The sequence below is a fragment of the Littorina saxatilis genome, unplaced genomic scaffold, assembly GCF_037325665.1.
Source record: "Littorina saxatilis isolate snail1 unplaced genomic scaffold, US_GU_Lsax_2.0 scaffold_838, whole genome shotgun sequence".
NCBI classification, from domain to species: Eukaryota; Metazoa; Mollusca; class Gastropoda; order Littorinimorpha; family Littorinidae; genus Littorina; species Littorina saxatilis.
In genome coordinates, this window is record NW_027129430.1 from 31,769 (window position 1) to 51,773 (window position 20,005).

A 20,005-nucleotide genomic window follows, 5' to 3' on the forward strand; every position below is an offset into this window, starting at 1 on the left:
TTGTTTTGGATTTTGGTGGGGAGGGTGTGTGTGTATTAGAATTGGCCATGGTATCTATTTTCTGTCTATCTGTTGTTGTTGTTGTTGTTCTTGTTCTTGTTGTGATTTTGGTGGGGAGGGTGTGTGTGTCCTAGAATTGGCCATGGTATCTATTTTCTGTCTATCTGTTGTTGTTGTTGTTGTTGTTGTTGTTGTTGTTGTCATAATAAGCTTAAATGAATAGTTAATTGATTTTAAACAATATTTTATTCACCTGAATTGTGATAAAGTAATAAAAGAAAAAGAAAAGCGAAGACACGAACTCAAACGAACGTTTTAAGTAGGCAACGTGGTCCCAACAAATGAAAACAATTACTCTAGCGGATAGATTTGTCATTGATACACAAGTGTTAATCGAAGTTATCATCCTTTTATATTGCTAGTTATAATGCATGATCTCCGTTTCTGATCCTCCAGTGAGTGTGTGACGTCATACTACCTTATATAATCGCGTGTTTGTGTATAATGTGTTGAAAGAGTTTTTTTTATTATTATTATTATTATCGCAGTTAACAAAAGAGGTTATCATTCGTGGGCACGTGGACCTTTCACGGTTCGTTATCCCGCAGGAAAATCAACACAGAGGAGAGATCCACATTTCGACCTTCCTTGTTTTGTGCGAGGTGCACTATAAATACCTGACATGAATTGCTCGTTTTATTTCATCATCGTTCTGCTTCGGTGAATTTGGGCTGTTAGTGATTAGCGATCGTTCACCTTTCGTGTTAGATCATGGTAAACATTCGGGTTATTAGTGATATTTCATGGTGAAAGGTAGTAATATTGACAAGGGTCTATTAATATCACCTTAGGTAGAACATGTTTAATTGTAGTAGTTAGTGACTGTCATATTTTGCATTGCGTGCAAGAACGAATGAAGAAATAGTGACATTGACTATGCTATTTATTTCAATTTCGTGCAAGAAGAACATGGTAACTTATAGTAGTTGTGACCACAGGGAGTCAGTGATTGTGATTTATCCTACATGTATAACATAGTGTGTCAGAACGTGTTTCAAGGTTGTGATATTGACAATGATATTTCACATTTCGTGTAAGAATATGTATTTGCAGTGACAATAATGGTTTTGTAAGATTGTAACGAAAGCGCTGTTCTTGTTGTTGTTGTTGGTATAATGTTCTCTTCTCTTCGGTGATATCTGAGCAAGAAAGAATGCTGTTCCAAGAAATTGGCAATTCTGCGCGCTACTTTGCAGTAAATTTTCTTTTTCCAAACCGACTTTGAGACGACGAAATGTCTCTTCGCTTTTTACCTCCAACTTTGAAACATATAAAGTCTTTTTGCGTCATACGTTTATGCTTAGAAACAGCGAAACGGGGTTTCTCTAACATTGGCTTTAAAACATTGAAATCTCCAGAATCCCTATTGGAAGATGAAGCATTGAAACACTACTGTTTTCATATTGATGTTGAAACTTCTTTTTTTTTTAAAGTGCTTCTCGTTCTGACATTCAACATCAGAGTTTAGTTCCTACACCCGTTTTCAATTCACTGAATTATTAAAAATAAAAACCTTGACAATGTTTGTCATGGGACAATTAATATCAGTATTGATAAACCTGATACAGTGATTGTAAAAATCGTGACTTTGTGTTCAAACACATGATTATCATGTCCTGGGAAAATTACTGTCAATGTCATTAACCCGAATGAAATTCTCAGTTTTTCGTTATAATCCTTGTCTGTGTTTATGGACGATATCCTTCTCACCTTGAAACAGATCACGGTCGCGCTGCACTTTTGTTCCTGTTCGATGTCACGTCCACCCCCCCCCCCCCCTCCCCTTTTTTCTTCCTAAGTGTGTTGTGCCATGTGGCGTATCGCTTTACCTTTATTAGTAAAGGATCAGCGTACGTGTTTTACCGGGAAAAATAGGTGTTCCGGGTGAGAACGGGGAAAATCAAGCACAAACCATGTTGTAAATAATAGAAAAAATGCTCAACTTTTGACAGGATATTTGGAATGAGGTTGCCAATTAGTAAACACACATGCTCGCACGCACACGCGCTTACACACACGCACACACACACAAACACACAACACACACACAAACACACAACACACACACACACACACACAAACACACACACACACGCACACACAATATATATATTCACGACTTGTTTCCGTGACCTTTCGAATTTCATGGGGGCTGCCATTTTGGTTTTGATGCGCTTCCTTTTCCGGTTTACGTATTTTCCGGTTTAACATAGCATTTGCGTTTTTTTGTCAGAAGAGTGATATTTGGTTATGAAGGAAGTCAAGTCCGCCATTACCTGCCACCTCAGTTGAGTGTTTACTTTGAACTTATACTTGAACCGTAACAGTGTGTAGCCAGTTCACAAGACCTGTTCATCATCCTACCAGTTCCAACTGTTGTTATCGATGGGTCGCGCAGCTGGAGGAAGTGTTTATTTCCATTCGGAGCCCAACTTCAGTTCAAAACCAGTCAAAAACTGGCCTTGACATTCCCACATTACGATACCCTTGAATGACATTAGATCTACGGCGTTTCCGCTTGCCCAAATCCCACATGTTGCATGTCTGCTCTTCGAGTTGTTTGGAACTTAGTTCGAATATTTTCTCGAACGTAACTTTTGACCCAGCTGTCAGGTAGGCATCATGAATTAGACGTACACTGGCAGTTATAAATCATGTTGTGCAAAAGACTCTGCAGAAGTAGAACATTGTGGAAAATCGGGAATGCTTTCTCAGTTTGTGCACCCTGGCAACATTCAGCAGGGAAAAAAAACTGCATTGCCTTCCTCTGCAAAACTGTCGCGCGAAGAATGCTGAACGGGCAGCGACGACTAGCTGTTCTTCTTCAAAGTAATAAACTACCCTTCAAACCCTGCAAGTTTGTGCGATTTACTTTGTGGACATGAAGTCAGCAGAGGACTCAGGAATGCCCACTTAATTCCTTGATTGTACTTCCGTCACAAGAACTAAAAGAACATTCAATGTTCGTTAAATCTGTGGATCAAGTGACTCACGAAGCGGAGGAAAAGAAAATCACCAGCAGATCTGTACAAGATGTTGAATTCTGCCAGGGAAACGAAGCCGCCCTGGTCACGGCAGAGAAGTCTCCGCCTACGAAAATCAGTAGATCTAGAGCAAGGTAAACATACGTTTTTCAAAGCTTGTTCACAAACACACACACACACACACACACACACACGTACACAAACACACACACGCTCACACCATCACACACACACACACACACACACACATGAAAGAGATGGAATAGCTGATCGAGTGATGACAATGTTGATTGATAAGTATTTTTTGGTGCGGTGAACTTGAGGCTATATTGTTCTATCAATCCATCGATATATTTTTACACTTTCACCCCAGAAATGAAGCACGTGTACACATATTGAACACAAGAATCATTTTAAGCTTTCATTGGCATTGTTTCCTTTTTTTGCAGACATGTTGGCAGGAAGTGAGTGTTTCACCCCACTCTTGCAAGGTAGGTTGATCACTGATGACAAGTTCTGATTGTTTTTCCTTTTTAAACGGATGACAATCCGTACTCTGCAGATGGATCTAACCGAGATGGATCTAACCGATACACGGAAGCAACATTGGGAACAAACTGTTATTCAATCTGTGAATATTTCATGTGTGAGGGGTATAACTGCAAGTAACCTACGTTCGCTAATGTAGAGAAATAATTTTTGACTCAAACTTCAAGTTAAATTGTTTCTGCTTTCAGAGCCATCTTTCTGAAGGAACAATATTTTACATGCCACTGGATTGTTGTTTATTCCCCCTCTGCTTCTTTACCTCTGTAAACTTGTAGGGGTAGTTATTTTTCGATAATGACCCAGCAACCAAACAAATAACGACCCAGCAACAGCCTGAATCCTCGATAGTGCAATGGGTTGAGAAGTTGTTGTTTCGGTACTACTTTTTGCGACTGAAAAGTTCCGAACGCTCTAACGTACGAAGTATACATCTCTGGAGCAAACAATACAAACATACCGCATTTAAATTAACAACTACAGGCCTGAACACATGAATCTTCATATAAAATCCATGAGTTCGGTTGTTTTCTGAATCTAGATTTGCCGTGCTCAACTGCGTTCATCACAAGCAATTTCCCGCAAGGCAAGTAACTCATACTTTGTCTAGCGACAAGAGTAGTTCTCCCTTCTTTTCACTCAGTTTCTTCGACAACAGACTGCAATCCGACGGTCAGTTTTCAACAATATTTCATTTAATAAACAGATCACACGCAACCAAATGCACACATCTCATCAATTTAAACAACATAAAGCGGTTTCATACACTATTTTCCCCAGAAAACTGAACTTCATACAGTTTTTAACGTTGGAACACGGGTGCAAAAGTTCGTCTGCTAGTCCCATTTGACGAAAGAACATTATCCTATAAGCGATACCAAAACATATACAGAACACACAATATCTGCCTTTGCCGCCACAGCAGAATAACAGCATATCTGTGTACTTGATTTTAGTCCAAAATAGGAAAACTGACAAGAAGTGTTAACATAATGGAATGATTTGCACGGAACTATACAACCGCGCATTTATCGATCGCCTGCGCAGGTTGACTGTTTGAGTGAATAGGATTCGATCAAACTTTCGCAAAAAACCTACTCTTTTCTTTGAATAACTGAAGAAAGGAGGAATAAAGAGGTTACACACCTCGTCTCAGTGATTATAAAAAATAATGGTCTCAGTTCGCGGTCATGAAAAAGCTCGCTAAAGCTCGCATTTTTCATGATCCGCTAACTTCGACCATTATTTTTAATAATCACTGAGACTCGGCGTGTAACCTCTACATATTCCTTCTTATTTTGCAATGACAGGCTCAGCTTTCATTTGATTGTAATGTGTTTCTTATTTGAAGCTTTGTATCATAAAAGCTCTGTAGAAGTGTTGCACTTGTTTTGCAGACTGCATTAGGCGTGGTACCTATTGCACACACCCACACCCCCCCCCCCCACCCTGCCTATTTATCTAAAACACCCACCCACACACAAACACAGGGTGCTGACAAAGGATTTTTTTTCATTCTCCTTCAGGCCATCGCTTAATTTCTTGCAGACTGAGGAGCAATGGACGTTTGAGCAGCTCCTAAACCTGGGGCACACAAGCCACAAGGTAAAGAAGGTATCAGTATACATATGAACAAATGTTTTCCCTTTGGTTTTTATCGCACCATTTTTTTCATAAAACTCTGTAAATTGTGGCAATTACACATTATGCCAATAACATTATTATGAAGAATGAAGATTTTCAACTTATCATTGAAGAAATGAAATCAAGCATTTTTGTTCATTCTGTATTTGATGATTATTTTCCAGTCTTTGGGTTGGCATAGTGGGTGAAATAAGGGTGAGGAGTGTCGGTTGGTGTGATTTCTTAGGTCTTGGTGATGTAATATTTTCCCTACGGTATTATTCATGGTTATCATAGTGCAGATTCCAGGGAAACGGTTTTTTGAACAGCCTCTTAAACTGAAAAGCCACAGGGTCAACAACATAAACAGGTTACTGGTGTCTCGGGCATTGATGTTTTTAAAAAGATTTGCACAGCAATTTTTGTGTGTGTAAAGAGATAATGAAAATAAAACATAACAACTTTTATATTTTTGAAGTGGAATTAAATGTTTTCATTTTTTTATTTTGAAGTGTTTTTGTATGCAGGTTTTATTGGATGGGTGGGGGGTGGTTTTGATGGTTCTGATTTATTATGATGTAAGGGTGGTTTTTTTCCTTAATTATTTATTTAATTGGTTTATGCAGACTTCATGGCAGCCACTGACCAGACGATATGACAGCCATGAATATCGAACGCAGAAGAAGAAAAAGAAGAAGACAGTCTAACAGGAAAATAATTCTGGTATGCTCATAATGTCTATGCCAGTTAAAAAAAGTCATGAATTGAAGTTTACCCAGGTTAGACATTAGCATGTCGTAATTGTGACAATGAATGTATCCGTAAACGCACCAAGAGACTTACTTAGAAAAATTGAAGTCATGCATCGTCAATATGACTACAATCACAAACTGAATAAGGGGAAATCATGTCAATTTGGTGGTCTGGATCATCAGCTGTTGCTCATTCGCTATAATGGTCTACTTGACAAAGCCCGTCTTCATGTGCTTCTTTGTTTCTTTATACCTAGTGTAGACAACATGTAGGCGTTTGCAGACTGTTTATTGTATTGCTGTTGTTTGTTTGTGAGTAAACCTATGGTGTGACCTCAATTGTTTGAAATTTGTTGTGTAAGGTGTTTCTCCATGCCCCCAGAAGAACCAACATTATATTAAAACCTTCATACTCTGCAAATACTTGCATACTAGATGTTGTTTCTTATTGTAATGATTGGGGACAGGCAAGCTCTTAAATTGTGCAAACCTTCAGAAAACTGTCAAGTTTGATTTGCTAGAACAAGCGATATTAACACGTTATTAAGATGAATATTTGATTAAATATGTGCAGGAACTACTTCAGCAGATTCATATGGCCAGTCTCACAATGCAAGGAAGGTGAGTAGATTGAATTATGTCTATCCCACCTGTTCTGTGTTTAGTGTCAGCCGTGATTGCCTGATGAGAATTTGAAAACATGTTTCTAACTAACATGAACCCAACCATGAAACGTGATGTAGGTGAGTAGCCCATCTAGAAAAAAGAACCTGTTCTAATTCCGAATTAGAACAGGTTCTTTTTTCTAGATGGGCTACTCACCTACATCACGTTTTATGGTTGGGTTCATGTCAGTTAGCAACATGTTTTCACATAGAAAATGGTGGGCACCTGAACAAATATCTGCACATTACAATGAAGTCTTACTTTGTGATCTGATAATTAAATAACCCCCACCCCCCACCCCCCCACCCCAAGAAGAAGCTCACATAACTACCAACTACACAATTTCATTACAGAATCAAACAATGGGAAGAATCAGGATTCAGCAGTGCTAGGTCGTTGAGGGGGATAGCTATCACCAGGCACTCAGCAATGAATAGTTGAGGTTTTCACGGACATTAACAAAATCCGGTAACCTACGGACAGTAAATTTCACAGGGAAGGGAACAAGAACGTCAAAAATGGAAAAGTATGTTTTTTCTTTCAAACCATTGATAGAGCTCTGAAGCTTCACACAAGTTTTGCAGAGAGAGCACTCGGCCTATTCATTTTTGGCACTAAAACATGCGCACACACAAAAAGAAAGTTTTTAAAAAGTGGCGCCGATGTATTCTCACACTCACAGCCTTAGAATATTGCAGTTTGTATGTTACCAAATTGAGGCATGATTTTACTCCATGCAATTACCTGACCAAATCTGCGACAGTCGGGCAAACTTCTTACAAGTCGGATTGGGCCTTCAATCAAATACTCAGAAACCAGCAGCTACTTTAAGTAATACTAGTTTTGTTGTTATTTTGTACAGCTTGTACTGAATGTGTTTTCGTTTATCTCCTCAGAATCGAGTCAGCCAGAGAAAGACCATTGAGAGGGAGAGCGCACAGTAAAGCATATATGGCATGCACTTCGGTGGACCAGTGCCATCATCTTCATAACAAGAGATGCAGATCATATTTTCTTATGTTTAAGTATAGCTGTTAGCAAAAGTATTTGACGATTCTTGGGTACGACTTTCGTGTTTAATCCTATTAGCTTGTGCACAGCCTCAAAATCTGTTTTATTTTGATTTATCATTTATAGTTTGAATTTTTTTTTAATGGAATTAGTCCAAATGTAAATACATCTAAGGCTGCAATAATGTTTTCTTGTATATACCCTTAAAACTACCTCTTCGTGTAAACAAAATTTAATTGTAAAAAGAAGTGTTTGTTCAAGGGAGATAATTTGAAGCGAATTTTTTTTTAAATCAGTAAAACTGCGTAGTGACATCCTCAGTTAAATAAAAAGAATAAGGAATAAAGGTATACACACAGGTTGAACCCATTTTCCTGATTGCACTGCTTTTAAGTAGAAAGCTTTTTTTCTCAGAGTTATTTTACAAATAAAATCCAAGGGAGGCAATTGATATGATAAAAAGGAAGAATTTTTCTTTTCTTAGAATACTGTACACATTTAGTAAAGTATAATTTACAAGACAAAACACAGGGTTTTTGGGTTTTTTTTTCTGTGCCTACTACTTGACAAGAGAACCACGAGATTTGTGCAGATTATTTAAAATTTTCTGAACAGTATATTTTACAAAGACAGATCCATACAATATATATAATTTTGTAATAGATGTTTACAATGTGTAGGTATGGTTTTTTTAAATCAACAGTTCGGATAGCCGTGCAACAAGTGTGTATGTCTTGTGATTTGAGAGCTTTAGCACTGGATGCTTAGAATCCTCTTGATCATTTACTTCAGTAGGTTAAGCCACCTTCTCCAAAATCTTCTCTCCTATTCTGTGCTTACTACAGTGGGTTTGACAAGAGAACCACGAGATTTGTTTTTGTACATATCTTGCTTTTATTCTGTACACTTTAATATTTTAATCATATGTGCACATTTTTTTTTAACTGTGTTTTTGTTTTTGTTTTCCTGTATTCAAAGTGTGTATGGAAACCACAACCTGTCACAGCAGTATTATTAATCTGGATCTCCCTGCTAAGAACGTAATTAACAGAACGTGTGCATGTAGCTAAAGAACTTAAAAAGAATTTCTGCTACTTCACTCAAAATACGTCCATCCTCACACTCATATTTTCTTAAAATAATATTTGTTCATACAAACATGTTTGCGAATTATTCAATTTTGCGTAAAATATTCAATTACGATTTCTTTGTGTGTTGCAAAATTATGTAATAAAATTATGCAAGATCAAATTCAAAACAGCAATAAAGCTGCTGACGGCAGAATACCTCTGTTGACTTCTCTATCTGTTGGGTCAAACTATGCCACAGACATGTTTCTTCTAGTAGCTCAATATTACGTGATACAGTCTCAAAGACAGAACAACGCAACCTTTTTTTGTGTAGATTCGATTGATTTTTTCCTGAAATAAAATATTCATGAAGCCGGTTCTGACTGAGTTAATATATTTCTGGAAAGCTGAACAACGCAATGCGTCTGTGACTGGTGAAGAAGCAGAGCTGGAGCTTTTTGTATTGTTTGTCGTTGGTTTTATTACACACGCACTCACATACGGTCAACAAAATGTTGCATGTTCCTGCTTGACAAACATATGCCTGCATACATGCGTGCACGTACGAACGTACGAACATTCATACCTGTGCAAACAATCTGCCACTTCAAGTTCAACACCCAAACCCCACACATTCCTCCAAAAGGAGTCTGAAGTATAATACTGGCATTTGTGGTATTGAACGAGGACCTCAACTTCCATTGTCTAGTGCATGTGGGTCTCATATTGTACGTGTGAAACCACTTACTTAAAAAAGAAAAAAATCTTGTAAGCTTATCAACAAAAAACGAACAATTATATTCTTAAACAAACTGGTTAGAATAACAGATTTAGGAGAATGCAATGCAAGGAACATCATTATCTAATTCGGTCGATGCTTAGATCTAGAAAAGCACCCACTTATTCCAGTATAATAGAGAGAAAAAATCCAATTGAAAAAGTTCCAGATCTAGACAAGGCAAGCACTAGCAGCAATTTTAGCTAGCAAACTCGAACTTGCCCTGCATTCATGCAAGGTCGAACCACTTTCCCTGCCTAGTGGGGGTTTGGCGGGTAGAGGGCCGGTGCTGGCACACTCGGAGTGAAACGACATGTCACCTACTTCGATAGCTTCTCCGGATTTACGTGTACAAACAGCGTCCGGGTTTACCGCTTCGATTCTAAACCCTAGTTTCTCATGTTGGTAACAAACTGGCTATTTGTTTATCAGATGTGTCGTTGTTCCACATTAAATGATGCTAGAATGCAAGATCGCAATCATTTGGTTATCAAACCAGGTTGTGTTCTTTTTTTCATCAACTTTTTCCGCGCAAACAGTTTTGCGCCATTTCTTTTGCGCAGACTGGGCGGGACAGGAAGCGGAAGCGCATCAAAATTTCTGATTGGACAATGATGCCGACGCCCACTTGACCCCCACTACAATGTCAAGGTCGGAAAGTCGTGAATACCAGCAGGTGTAAGTCCGAATTAGCGATGAATTGTTGAAGAGAAACACGTGTGTTTGTGTTTTTTGTTTGTTTGGTTTTTAAGATACTGTCCCACCCAGTTAGGGCATATTACCCTTGGTGAACATTGACCACGAACAAGCAGTGTCGTGCGGAGGGAGGTGGGGGGAGGAGGGTGGGGTTGTATTTAAACTGGCTTAGTTTTTTCCATAGCAGTTAATCTAAAATTCACATGGTCTATAATACTCGCGCGAGTGCCACCCCTTTAAAGTTGACTGTTGAGCGATAGGCTGTGGTATCAAAGTGTATGTGCCTTTTTTATGTTTTTATGTTTTATTTTTTATTGTCGAGTTCAAACAATTTTTGGGTGGTTTCGGTTCATGAAATTGTAACACACGAAAGTGCAAAATGTTGGTAAAAAAATGTGGTTAAAGGTTGAATCCATATGGACATCTGTTTGGTGGAATTGACGTTGAAAAATGTAATTTTGGCAATGCAAAATGCATGTGATGAACAACAGCAACATCAGTGCGAGTTTGCTCGCGTCTGCCCGTCCGTCCTTACATGCATCGCGTCGCAGATACATGCGAACTCGGGCGCTTGTGTAGCGTGCGCGCATAAGATGTTTGGTTTAATCAAGTTTTCTTCAAGAATTGCAAATAACTCTACCGCATACATATACTGATATTTGTTGATTGATTGATTGGTTGGTTGGTTTGATGGTTGATTGATTGATTGATTGGTTGATTGATTGATTGGTTAATTGGTTGGTTGATTGGTTGATTGATTAGTTGGTTGGTTGATTAGTTGATTGATTGGTTGGTTGGTTGGTTGATGGATTGATTGTTCACACTGACATTGCGTCTAATTTTTCTGTCTCGATCCCCACTTTTACCCACTCCACCCAACCCTCTCCCCGCCGACCCTCACCCATACAGGTATTTGTTGATTGATGGATTGATTGATGGATGGATTGTTTACACCGACTTTGCGTCCTCATTTTCTGTCTCGATACCTCTCCACCTACTCCCTCTCAACGTCACCCCCCAGCCGCTCCAAACCACCACCACTATCTCCCTTGCTTCCCCCCGCCACCCCTACCCCCTCCCCAAAACTGACGTCCCCCATCTGCAGGTGCATATTTACTGTTCAAAGACTTGCCTTGTCAAACAGATGGGAGAGCGGCTACACAAAGGAGCGAGCGGGGTAAATGTAAGGAAAACACAAAACACGAAACACTGCTGATCGGTTTTCAGTTCACTCCACTCAGCTGTTTATCGTTTTGCGGAGGATTGGGGGTTTATGGAAAGGGGGGGGGGGGGGGGGAGCTGTGTATCGTTTTGCTGAAGATTATGGGTTTAGGATGGGATGGAGAGGGAGAGATAGAGAGAAAAATGCTCTCGTTAATGACCTCACCAGCAAAACAACAAAGGGATTGGTTCGTGATGCATATGTATGGATTCGTAGGATGGGGAAGGGGGAAAAGGCGTAAACAGTGTGTGTGTGTGTGTTTGTGTGTGCGCGCACGCGTTTGTGTGCGTGCACTCTTTGTGTGTGTTGTTTGTGAATGTTCCGTAGAGGCGTTTTTGTGGGCTAGGAGAGAAGAGACAAAGTCACATTAAACTAGTAGAGGTGAGAGACAGCAAGAGAGAAAAAAATGTGCAGCTGTGTAAACAAAGGCAGAAATTGTTTTGAAAGCTGCTGGCTTCAGTGTATACAAATAGAGACTGGCACATGATTGGCATGTCCTGTAAACAACAACAAGGCAGCTGCGCAGCCGCGCACAGGTCTACCTAGATGTAAAGCCGGTTTGCCGCTTTTGTCACAGGCCGAGAATAAAGTGTAGCCGTAGACATTTGAGTCTGAAGTTTGTTACTTGAGCCAAGCGAGAGGAAAACCCCCACAATACTGACACGCACCACAGCAAGACACACTGACACGTGCACGAACGCACTCACACATATGCAAGCAAGGACACACACCCAAACAGTTATACCTCCCCCCCTCTCTCTCTCTCTCTCTCTCTCTCTATTTCTCCCTCCCCCTCGCTCTCCCTCCCACTCTCTCTCCTTCCTCCATCTCTCTATCACGCTCTTCATCACTTTCTTTCTTTCTCCCCCCCGCTCACACCATCTAACTCACTCAGTCTCTTCTTCTTCCCAATGTTGAACATCATCCTTTCAAAGTCGAATAGACCAAGCATTAAAGAGAGGTCGAGTGGTGCTAGCTAGTCTAGAACCCTCAGCGCACCGCACGGTATATGTTGTTTGTGTTTAGTGGGATGGGTGTGTTCTCCCCGAGTCTCTCTCCCCCCCCCCCCCCTGACTCCTGCAGCAAATAAAAACAACAGCACCCCTGCTGCTTCTGCTGCTGTTTCTGTTTCTGCTCCCTTTTCCGCCCTCTCTTTCTTCTTCTTCTTTCGAATTTTGTTCTAGTCGGAGTTTGGACTATTCCACGGTTCTGTGCAAATTATGAAATCTGTGTGTGTGTGTTTTTTCATTTCAAATGAAGGTTTATTGTTTTGGCAGGACAAAATAATCTTACTACGCAAAGGTATCTTTGTGTTGACTGAGTTAAACTGTGTCTCTTCTCTCTGTGTCCGTGTTCAGAGGGATAGTTGAGGGAGCGTGATTGATTCTGCCAATGAAATCTCAGTCTCCGGGGGTTTCACTGACTGCAAATGAAAAGTTACGGTTTTAGTAAAACAACTGCCACACATGCCTTTTGGGCACAGGTTGTTTTGTGGTGAGTTGAAATCTCTCTCTGGGTCGGTGTTTTCACTGTTTATGGTTTTAGCAGAAAACAGTCTCAGATATTTACTGAGAACAGGTTGCTCTGTTCAATGAGGCCCTATCTGAGTCTGACTCTCTCTGTCTGTGTCTCAGTGTCTGTCTGTCTCTGTCTGCCTCTCATTCTGATTCTCTCCCTCACTCTCTCTCTCTACCTCTGTCTGTCTGTGTCTGTCTGTCTTTCTGTCTCTCATTCTATCTTATTCTCTCTTATTCTCTTCCTCCCGGCCTCTCTCTCTCTCTCTCTGTGAATGATTCTCTCCCTTTCTCTCTCTCTTACTCTCTCTCACTCTCTCTCTTACTCTGTCTCTCTCTTACTCTGTCTCTCTCTCTCTTACTCTCTCTCTCTCTCTTACTCTCTCTCTCTATCTCTCTCTCTCTCTCTCTCCCCCCCTCACCCCCTCTCTCTGTTTGAAAAGCTTGGAGAGAGAGAGAGATATGTGACACAGATAAAGAGGAAGGGAGAAAACAAATGTATAATTTATCGTTCCCTCTTAGCCGTAGTGCCCGAGGCAGTGTGCATTATTTGTGACTTAGGTAAACAGAGCAACCAGTGAACTGTTATGTTCATCACTGAAGTGCAATCTGATTCATAATTCTGTCATTCTGTCATCTTTGTTTTTGAATGTGCTGATCATTCGTTCGAGTTTTGCAAAAGTGTGGGCAGTTTCCTACATCGTCGCGATATAACCTTCGTGGTTGAAAACGACGTTAAACACCAAATAAAGAAAGAAAGAAAGTTTCCTACAGTTTCTGGTGCTTTCATTTGTATCTTCTTTATTTATTTAAATGGGGAAACTAATTGAACCTGAGTAAATGGATATTTTGTTTGTTTTCAATGAAATTGCTCTACTTTGGTATTGATTTGTGTGTGTGTGTGAGTGTCATCTAAATGATAGTTTAGCCATTATTATTTCACATGTAGTGTGTCCTTTTCTGTGACTTAACTTTCATTGATGATGGATTTCAAACTTACAACATCAGTAATCTCATGACATTTCTGTTCTGCTGGAACAATTGATACTCACTCGGTCATCAGTATTGTTCTGCCCTAACAAATATCATTCACTCTGTGATTTTGTGCCGTTCTATCCAGACAAATCCATGCTTATAATCTCCCCCTCTGTTGTTCCAGATACCCGGCAAGGGGACACCAGTGCCAGCTTTGTCTGGCGCCGCCAAGCGCAAGAACAAGGCCTCTCCGGCTGACCCCACAGCTGCTGCTGTGGCTGCCGCCATGCAGCAGACGCAGCAGCACCAGAACCTGATGATGCTTGCTGCACAGCAAGGCCTCACGCCGCAGCAGATGCAGGAGCTGCAGCAGCAGCTGATGGGAGGAGGCCCGCCGCAGTCCTCCAGCCTCATGCAGCAACAGCAGCAGCAGAATATGTTGCTGCAACATCAGGTGTGTACAAATCTGTTGTGTAGTATAGCACCTGTGATGAGAGGACGGACACCCTCCGTGCTAACTGGGGTCCTGATTTGGCCTATATGGTCCGCTGGACCCAAAAAGCAACAACTAACTAACTAACTAACCAACTAACTCCGTCCTAACAAAATATTGACCTTTCATTAGAGGTGTCCTTTTATGACAGGTAAACTTCAGATGGGGTTATAGACAGAGTAACAACAGTACAGTGTTCCAAGTCAAGTAAAATCAGAGGTATAGGTCCAATTCATTCTTCTTACTCGGCGTGACGTTATCAAATGGATCGGCTAGCTTTAGCCCTAAGGGGCACAATTCCGCTCGAATACTCTCTTCGCGCCGCCATATTGGATGCCGTCTTTGTTAGTTTTCTTCATTGCACTCTTGTTCTTTTTGCGTATTTCACTGTGTATGCAGACAAAATGAAGAAAACTGTGCATGCATGAGTCCAAAGGGGATCTGCCTTTTTAACACAACAGCACAACATAAAAAGTAAAGCAAGAATACATTATTATATTCATTTATTTATTCTTTATCTCAAATTACCATGCAGACAGTGCACCAAAATTCACAAGATAAAGCTCTCAAGACAGGCAAATGAGGTACAATGCAGCTCAGGTAACTACTGCAAAGTATAATTTTCAAAGCATCCTATCACAGTGTTCACTCCAAAGGCACAACCGATGGACAATTGTTGATTAGCGCACTGCACACAGCAAAAAATAACCAGTTATAATCGTCTTCTCCGCTCAGTAACTTCCTTCCAGTTGTCACCCTGATGGTAAACAACTTTAGGGATCCTAAAGTGTGCCTGCTGACTGCAGTTTTTGGCCACACAACGTGTCATTTTCACTTTTGTCGAGTCGCCACCCAACGCTCAAGCACTGTCAGAGATCGTGCAAGGCATCCAACATGGCGGCGGATGACCAATTCCAGAGAGTTACGACCCGTGATTCTCATACCGCGCGCGCCGAGTAGAAATGCTGTTGTTAACTTGAGTTTCTGCAATGGGCCTATAGTACCTGTGATGTGAGGAGACTCTTGGGGGCTAACTGAAACTTTCCCTTCATTGAAGTTGTCCTCTTGTGACAGGTACGGTTCACATAGGAGTAGACATGGAGGGACAACCGTGTTCTCTATTTGGAGGTGTTCTCTCATCGGAAAAGTCGTATGTTACAGGTACCTGTTTGTATACCTGTGTGTACATGTATTTTCTCCCTTGAAAGAACTCCCTACTCTGAGTAAACCAGGACATCAGAGAGAGAGAGAGATTGTTCAAATGGAGATAGATTTACAGACGGAGTGAGTACAAAGTATGGGAAAGCAGTCTTGAAGGGAATGGTCAAAGTCTGAATGTGAGTTGTCAAAAAACCTGGGGTTACATGAAATAGGTAATAAATTACAAGAAACAAATATAAATCTATAGTCACGAATACAGTTTTGTCTTGACCAGCAAAATCGAAAGTAAATTCGTTCACTCATCTCTGACCCACTAATCCAAATTCTACCTCATGGTGTGATCATCTGGCCAGGCACAGTTGTACTTAATTATAGAGAATTGCCTGTCTAGTATCCAGGTCACACGGCTTTGGTTCAAAGGATCGACCAGATGTTGTTTTCAATTATCTAGTACACAGCTGTAAGTTTCTAAATTCTGCCCAGGAACGATTGTTTTGTTGTTGAAACTCATACAATGGAGGTGTTGTCAAGCGTATGTGTTGGTGTGTGTTTGTTGATTTTGTGTGGGTGTGCCAACCATAATTATGTAGGTGCACTTTCAGTTCAAGCAGATGTCCTGTACCAAAAATAGACTTGTACAAATAAACGTGTGCATGACTAATGTGCTATTAAGAGCTAACAGTATGGATCAGAACTCAACTAAGCATTTTGAATACCTCAGGACAAAAATTAGTATGCTCAATGTCTCAGAACTGAATGTAAGCATTTTGGATGCCTTTTGATTTGAATAAGCATTTCTGCACTGCATGACAAATGAATTGAGTTGTTCAATACTTCAGGACTAATTAAAAGCGTTTTGTTCCATGTTTTTGTTTGCTTTACTTCATTGTCCTCTGTTATCTTTTAGTTTGCTGACCATCAACATGCTGTACATAAACTCCTTGATTCTCTTCTTTTCCTAAAATGCATTCTGGTAAAAAGTAAGGCAAAGAGACTATCCAAATCAGAGCTTACTTTTTCCCAGCATGCACTTGAAAGAAAGACGATAGAGAACCAAAGAGACTCATTGTACACTATGCCGATGCTGCTTCCTGTCCAGGAAGATGAATACTAACAGGGCATGACGTTAGTTAACAGTGACAGTTAGAACATAGTTTGACTAGCAACACATGAGTAATGTTGACAAGAAGACCTGCGGAGTTTGTCTGTTTGATTGCCTTTCTAAAGAACTGGGACATTAGATGGTGGAGATTTGTAGACCTAAATCATTGGCATCTTTGAATGTGGTCAGCACCAACCAATGCAGTGTACTTTCTGCTGTGTATCCATGGCAGAAGCTAAAAGACTGTAAGCATCTCCACCATGTATGTATTGTTAATGTGATCAACACCAATCAATGCTGTGTACTGTGTGCTGTGTGTCCACAGCAGAAGCTACAAAACTGTACGCATCTCCACCGTTACTGTATCATTAAATGACTTACTTACTTACTGCCCATTATGCCGGTTGGCATGTAGGGCAGCAACAAAGGACCTCCACTCCTGTCTGTTCTGGGCGAGTCTCTGGATGGTACCCCAATCATTAAATGAGGTCAACACCAACTTATGTAGTGTACCTTTTGTTGTATGTCCACAGCAGAACCTGCACGAGCAATCCCTGTACCAGATGAACGAACATTGTTCTACATACAACTGTACGCACCTTCACCATTTTTGTATTGTTAGGTGTGATCAACACCAACGCATGCAGTGTACTTTGTGCTGTGTGTCCACAGCAGAAACTGCATGAGCAAGCCCTACACCAGCTGAACGAATCTACGAATCCCAACAATTTCTGTATTGTTACATGGGGTCAACACCAACCTATGCAGTGTGCCCTATGTTTTGTGTTTACAGCAGAAGCTACAAGACTGTACACATCCCAACCATTACTGTATCATTAAATGAGGTCAACGCCAACTTATGCAGTGTGCTCTTTGTTGTGTGTCCACAGCAGAGAATGCACGAGCAAACCCTGCATCAGCTCAACGAACAATCGTTCGACATACAACTGTACGCACCCGCACCATTTCTGTTTTATTAAATGTGGTCAACACAAACCCAAGCAGTGTACTTTTTGTTGTGTGTTCACAGCAGAAGCAACACGACTGTACACATCCCAACCATTACTGTATCAATACTATCATTAAATAAGGTCAACGCCAACTTATGTAGTGTGCTCTTTTTTTGTGTGTCAACAGCAGAAGCTGCACGAGCAAGCTCTGCATCAGCTGAACGAACAACTGCAGATGAACATCCTCCAGCAGTCGCAGCTGCTGCAGACGGGTTCCTCCGGCAGCGACAAGAGCAAGGGCAGCAAGGCTGTGCAGCAGCAGTTGCAGCAGCTTGCCGTGCAGCAGCAGCAACTGGTGCAGCAGATTAACCAGATGCAGATACAGCAGCGGCAGTATCTTCTGGCCTGCGTCATGCAGCCCTTTGGTGTCCCACAAGGTGAGTGTGAATCTGTGGGTGAATTGGAGGGGTGGGGTGTGATGATGGTGTTGGTGATGGTGATGGTGGTGGTGTATGTAGTAGTGGTGGTGATAGTGGTGGTATGTGAGTGTACATTTGTCCGTCCAGTTGTGGATCAGTGTGGTTCCTTTCAGTGTTCGAAGACGGAAGTGTATTGCATGTTTCTGTGGATGTGTCTTTGTCTGTCTCTCCCTTTGTCTGTCTGTGTCTGGATATGCATGCGTGTGAATCGTCTTTGCTTTTCTCTGGAGGTTTTCGGAGCGGTGCAGACCTGTTTACCCTTACTATTTTGGAGTAATTTATTACTATTTTTTAGGATGTTGGGGAGAAAATACTCCATTTGAGTCCAGACTACGATTTTAAAATATGCTTTAAATTAGGTTTGTGTTGCTAATGTTGGCGTTTGTAACCACTAGGTTACTATTTTGGTCATCAGATTACTATTTTTTTTAACTTTACCATTACTCTTTACAAGCTTTGGGGGTAAGCAGGTCTGGAGGTGGCATTGGGGATGGCTCTCTCCCATTCTCTCTCCTCTTCGCTCCATCCGCGCCCTGCTCCATTGGGCTTTACGTTTGTGTGCCCGTCCGTGGCTCAGAAGATGGGTCATCGAGCCTGTCCATTGTTGGTCGTATGTTTTCTACAGTACGCAGTTGGAACCCGCAAAGTAGGATTCCGTGGACTTCTTGTTCTCCTTCTGCTTCTTCTCCTTCTTTGTTCATGGGCTGAAACTCCCACGTTCACTCATGTTTTTGCTCCCCCCCGTGGGTTAGGGGGAAGAATTTACCCGATGCTCCCCAGCATGTCGTAAGAGGCGACTAACGGATTCTGTTTCTCCTTTTACCCTTGTTAAGTGTTTCTTGTATAGAATATAGTCAATTTTTGTAAAGATTTTAGTCAAGCAGTATGCAAGAAATGTTAAGTCCTTTGTACTGGAAACTTGCATTCTCCCAGTAAGGTCATATATATTGTACTACGTTGCAAGCCCCTGGAGCAAATTTTTGATTAGTGCTTTTGTGAACAAGAAACAATTGACAAGTGGCTCTATCCCATCTCCCCCCTTCCCCCGTCGCGATATAATCTTCGTGGTTGAAAACGACGTTTAACACCAAATAAACAACAAAAATCATGTTTTTGCACAAGTGGTTTTTTTTTACGTGTATTTTTTTTACGTGTTTTTTTTTACGTGTATGCCGCTTTGGGGGGAGGATTCCGTGGACATCTTTCTTTCCTTTTTGTAATTGACGACATGTGACACAGTTAGTTACCTTCTGTGGAAGTATGGTTTGACAGAAGGGGATGGTGGCAATGCCTAGAGGCAGTGCTTATATTTGAATGTGATGTATGTTGAATAAGTGTCGCCTTGGAGCCGTGTCTGTGTTAGTGTTTCTTCACCTGTTATACTGTCGGTGAGAAAGACTGGGAGGAGATTGAAATAATAATCGTTACTCTTCTCGCAAAATTTCGACCTGCTATGTCTTGTAATTGCCTCACCAGCTGCAGCCATCTGGACTTCGCGTTCTCAGTTTCTGAACTTTGAAGTCATTGAAGATGTACTATTAGTTTTAGATAGAACCACGAAATCCACAATCATCAGTCACAATGTCGGGGAAGAAGGATTCATATCAGATTGAGGCTTAACTATTTGATATATATATATATATATTGTAGCTTTGACTGAGTTGCAGGTTTTCTTATTTTGCGTATCAGTAGTCCTGATTAATATATCTCTGGGTTCGTTGCGTGCATCTGAGCGGACAAGGTTCTTTATTGTTCTTACCTGGTTTTAGAATTTGCGAATTTTCTCGGAAACTTAGACAAAGCAGGCACAAAGTGAAGCCGTATTCAAGCTGTGGCTGCGTGATTAGGGAGATCTTTCAAACAAAAGCATGAAACGAGCTTTTCACAAACAATATGTGATGGAAGTCACCCTTCAGTTAGCAA

General features: G+C 40.9%; 1 protein-coding gene and 1 long non-coding RNA gene across 3 annotated transcripts in view; both read left to right on the top strand.

Annotated features, from left to right (window-relative positions):
- Positions 1–18,747, top strand: part of LOC138957701 (forkhead box protein P2-like) — a 44,838-nt gene extending 26,091 nt beyond the window's left edge. Inside the window, exons 2-3 of one of the 2 annotated variants that reach the window (XM_070328764.1) lie at positions 14,082–14,351; positions 17,791–18,747. In XM_070328764.1, the coding sequence (XP_070184865.1) occupies positions 14,082–14,351; positions 17,791–18,405 (885 nt within the window). In that variant the 3' untranslated portion in view covers positions 18,406–18,747. The remainder of the gene's footprint in view (positions 1–14,081; positions 14,352–17,790) is intronic. The other variant, XM_070328765.1, reaches the window with a different exon arrangement.
- LOC138957700 (uncharacterized) lies at positions 3,252–7,805 on the top strand. The gene is made up of 5 exons (XR_011453138.1): positions 3,252–3,535; positions 5,117–5,195; positions 5,840–5,936; positions 6,540–6,586; positions 7,528–7,805. It is a non-coding gene; the product is annotated as an uncharacterized lncRNA (long non-coding RNA).
- Positions 18,748–20,005: the final 1,258 nt, after the last annotated feature.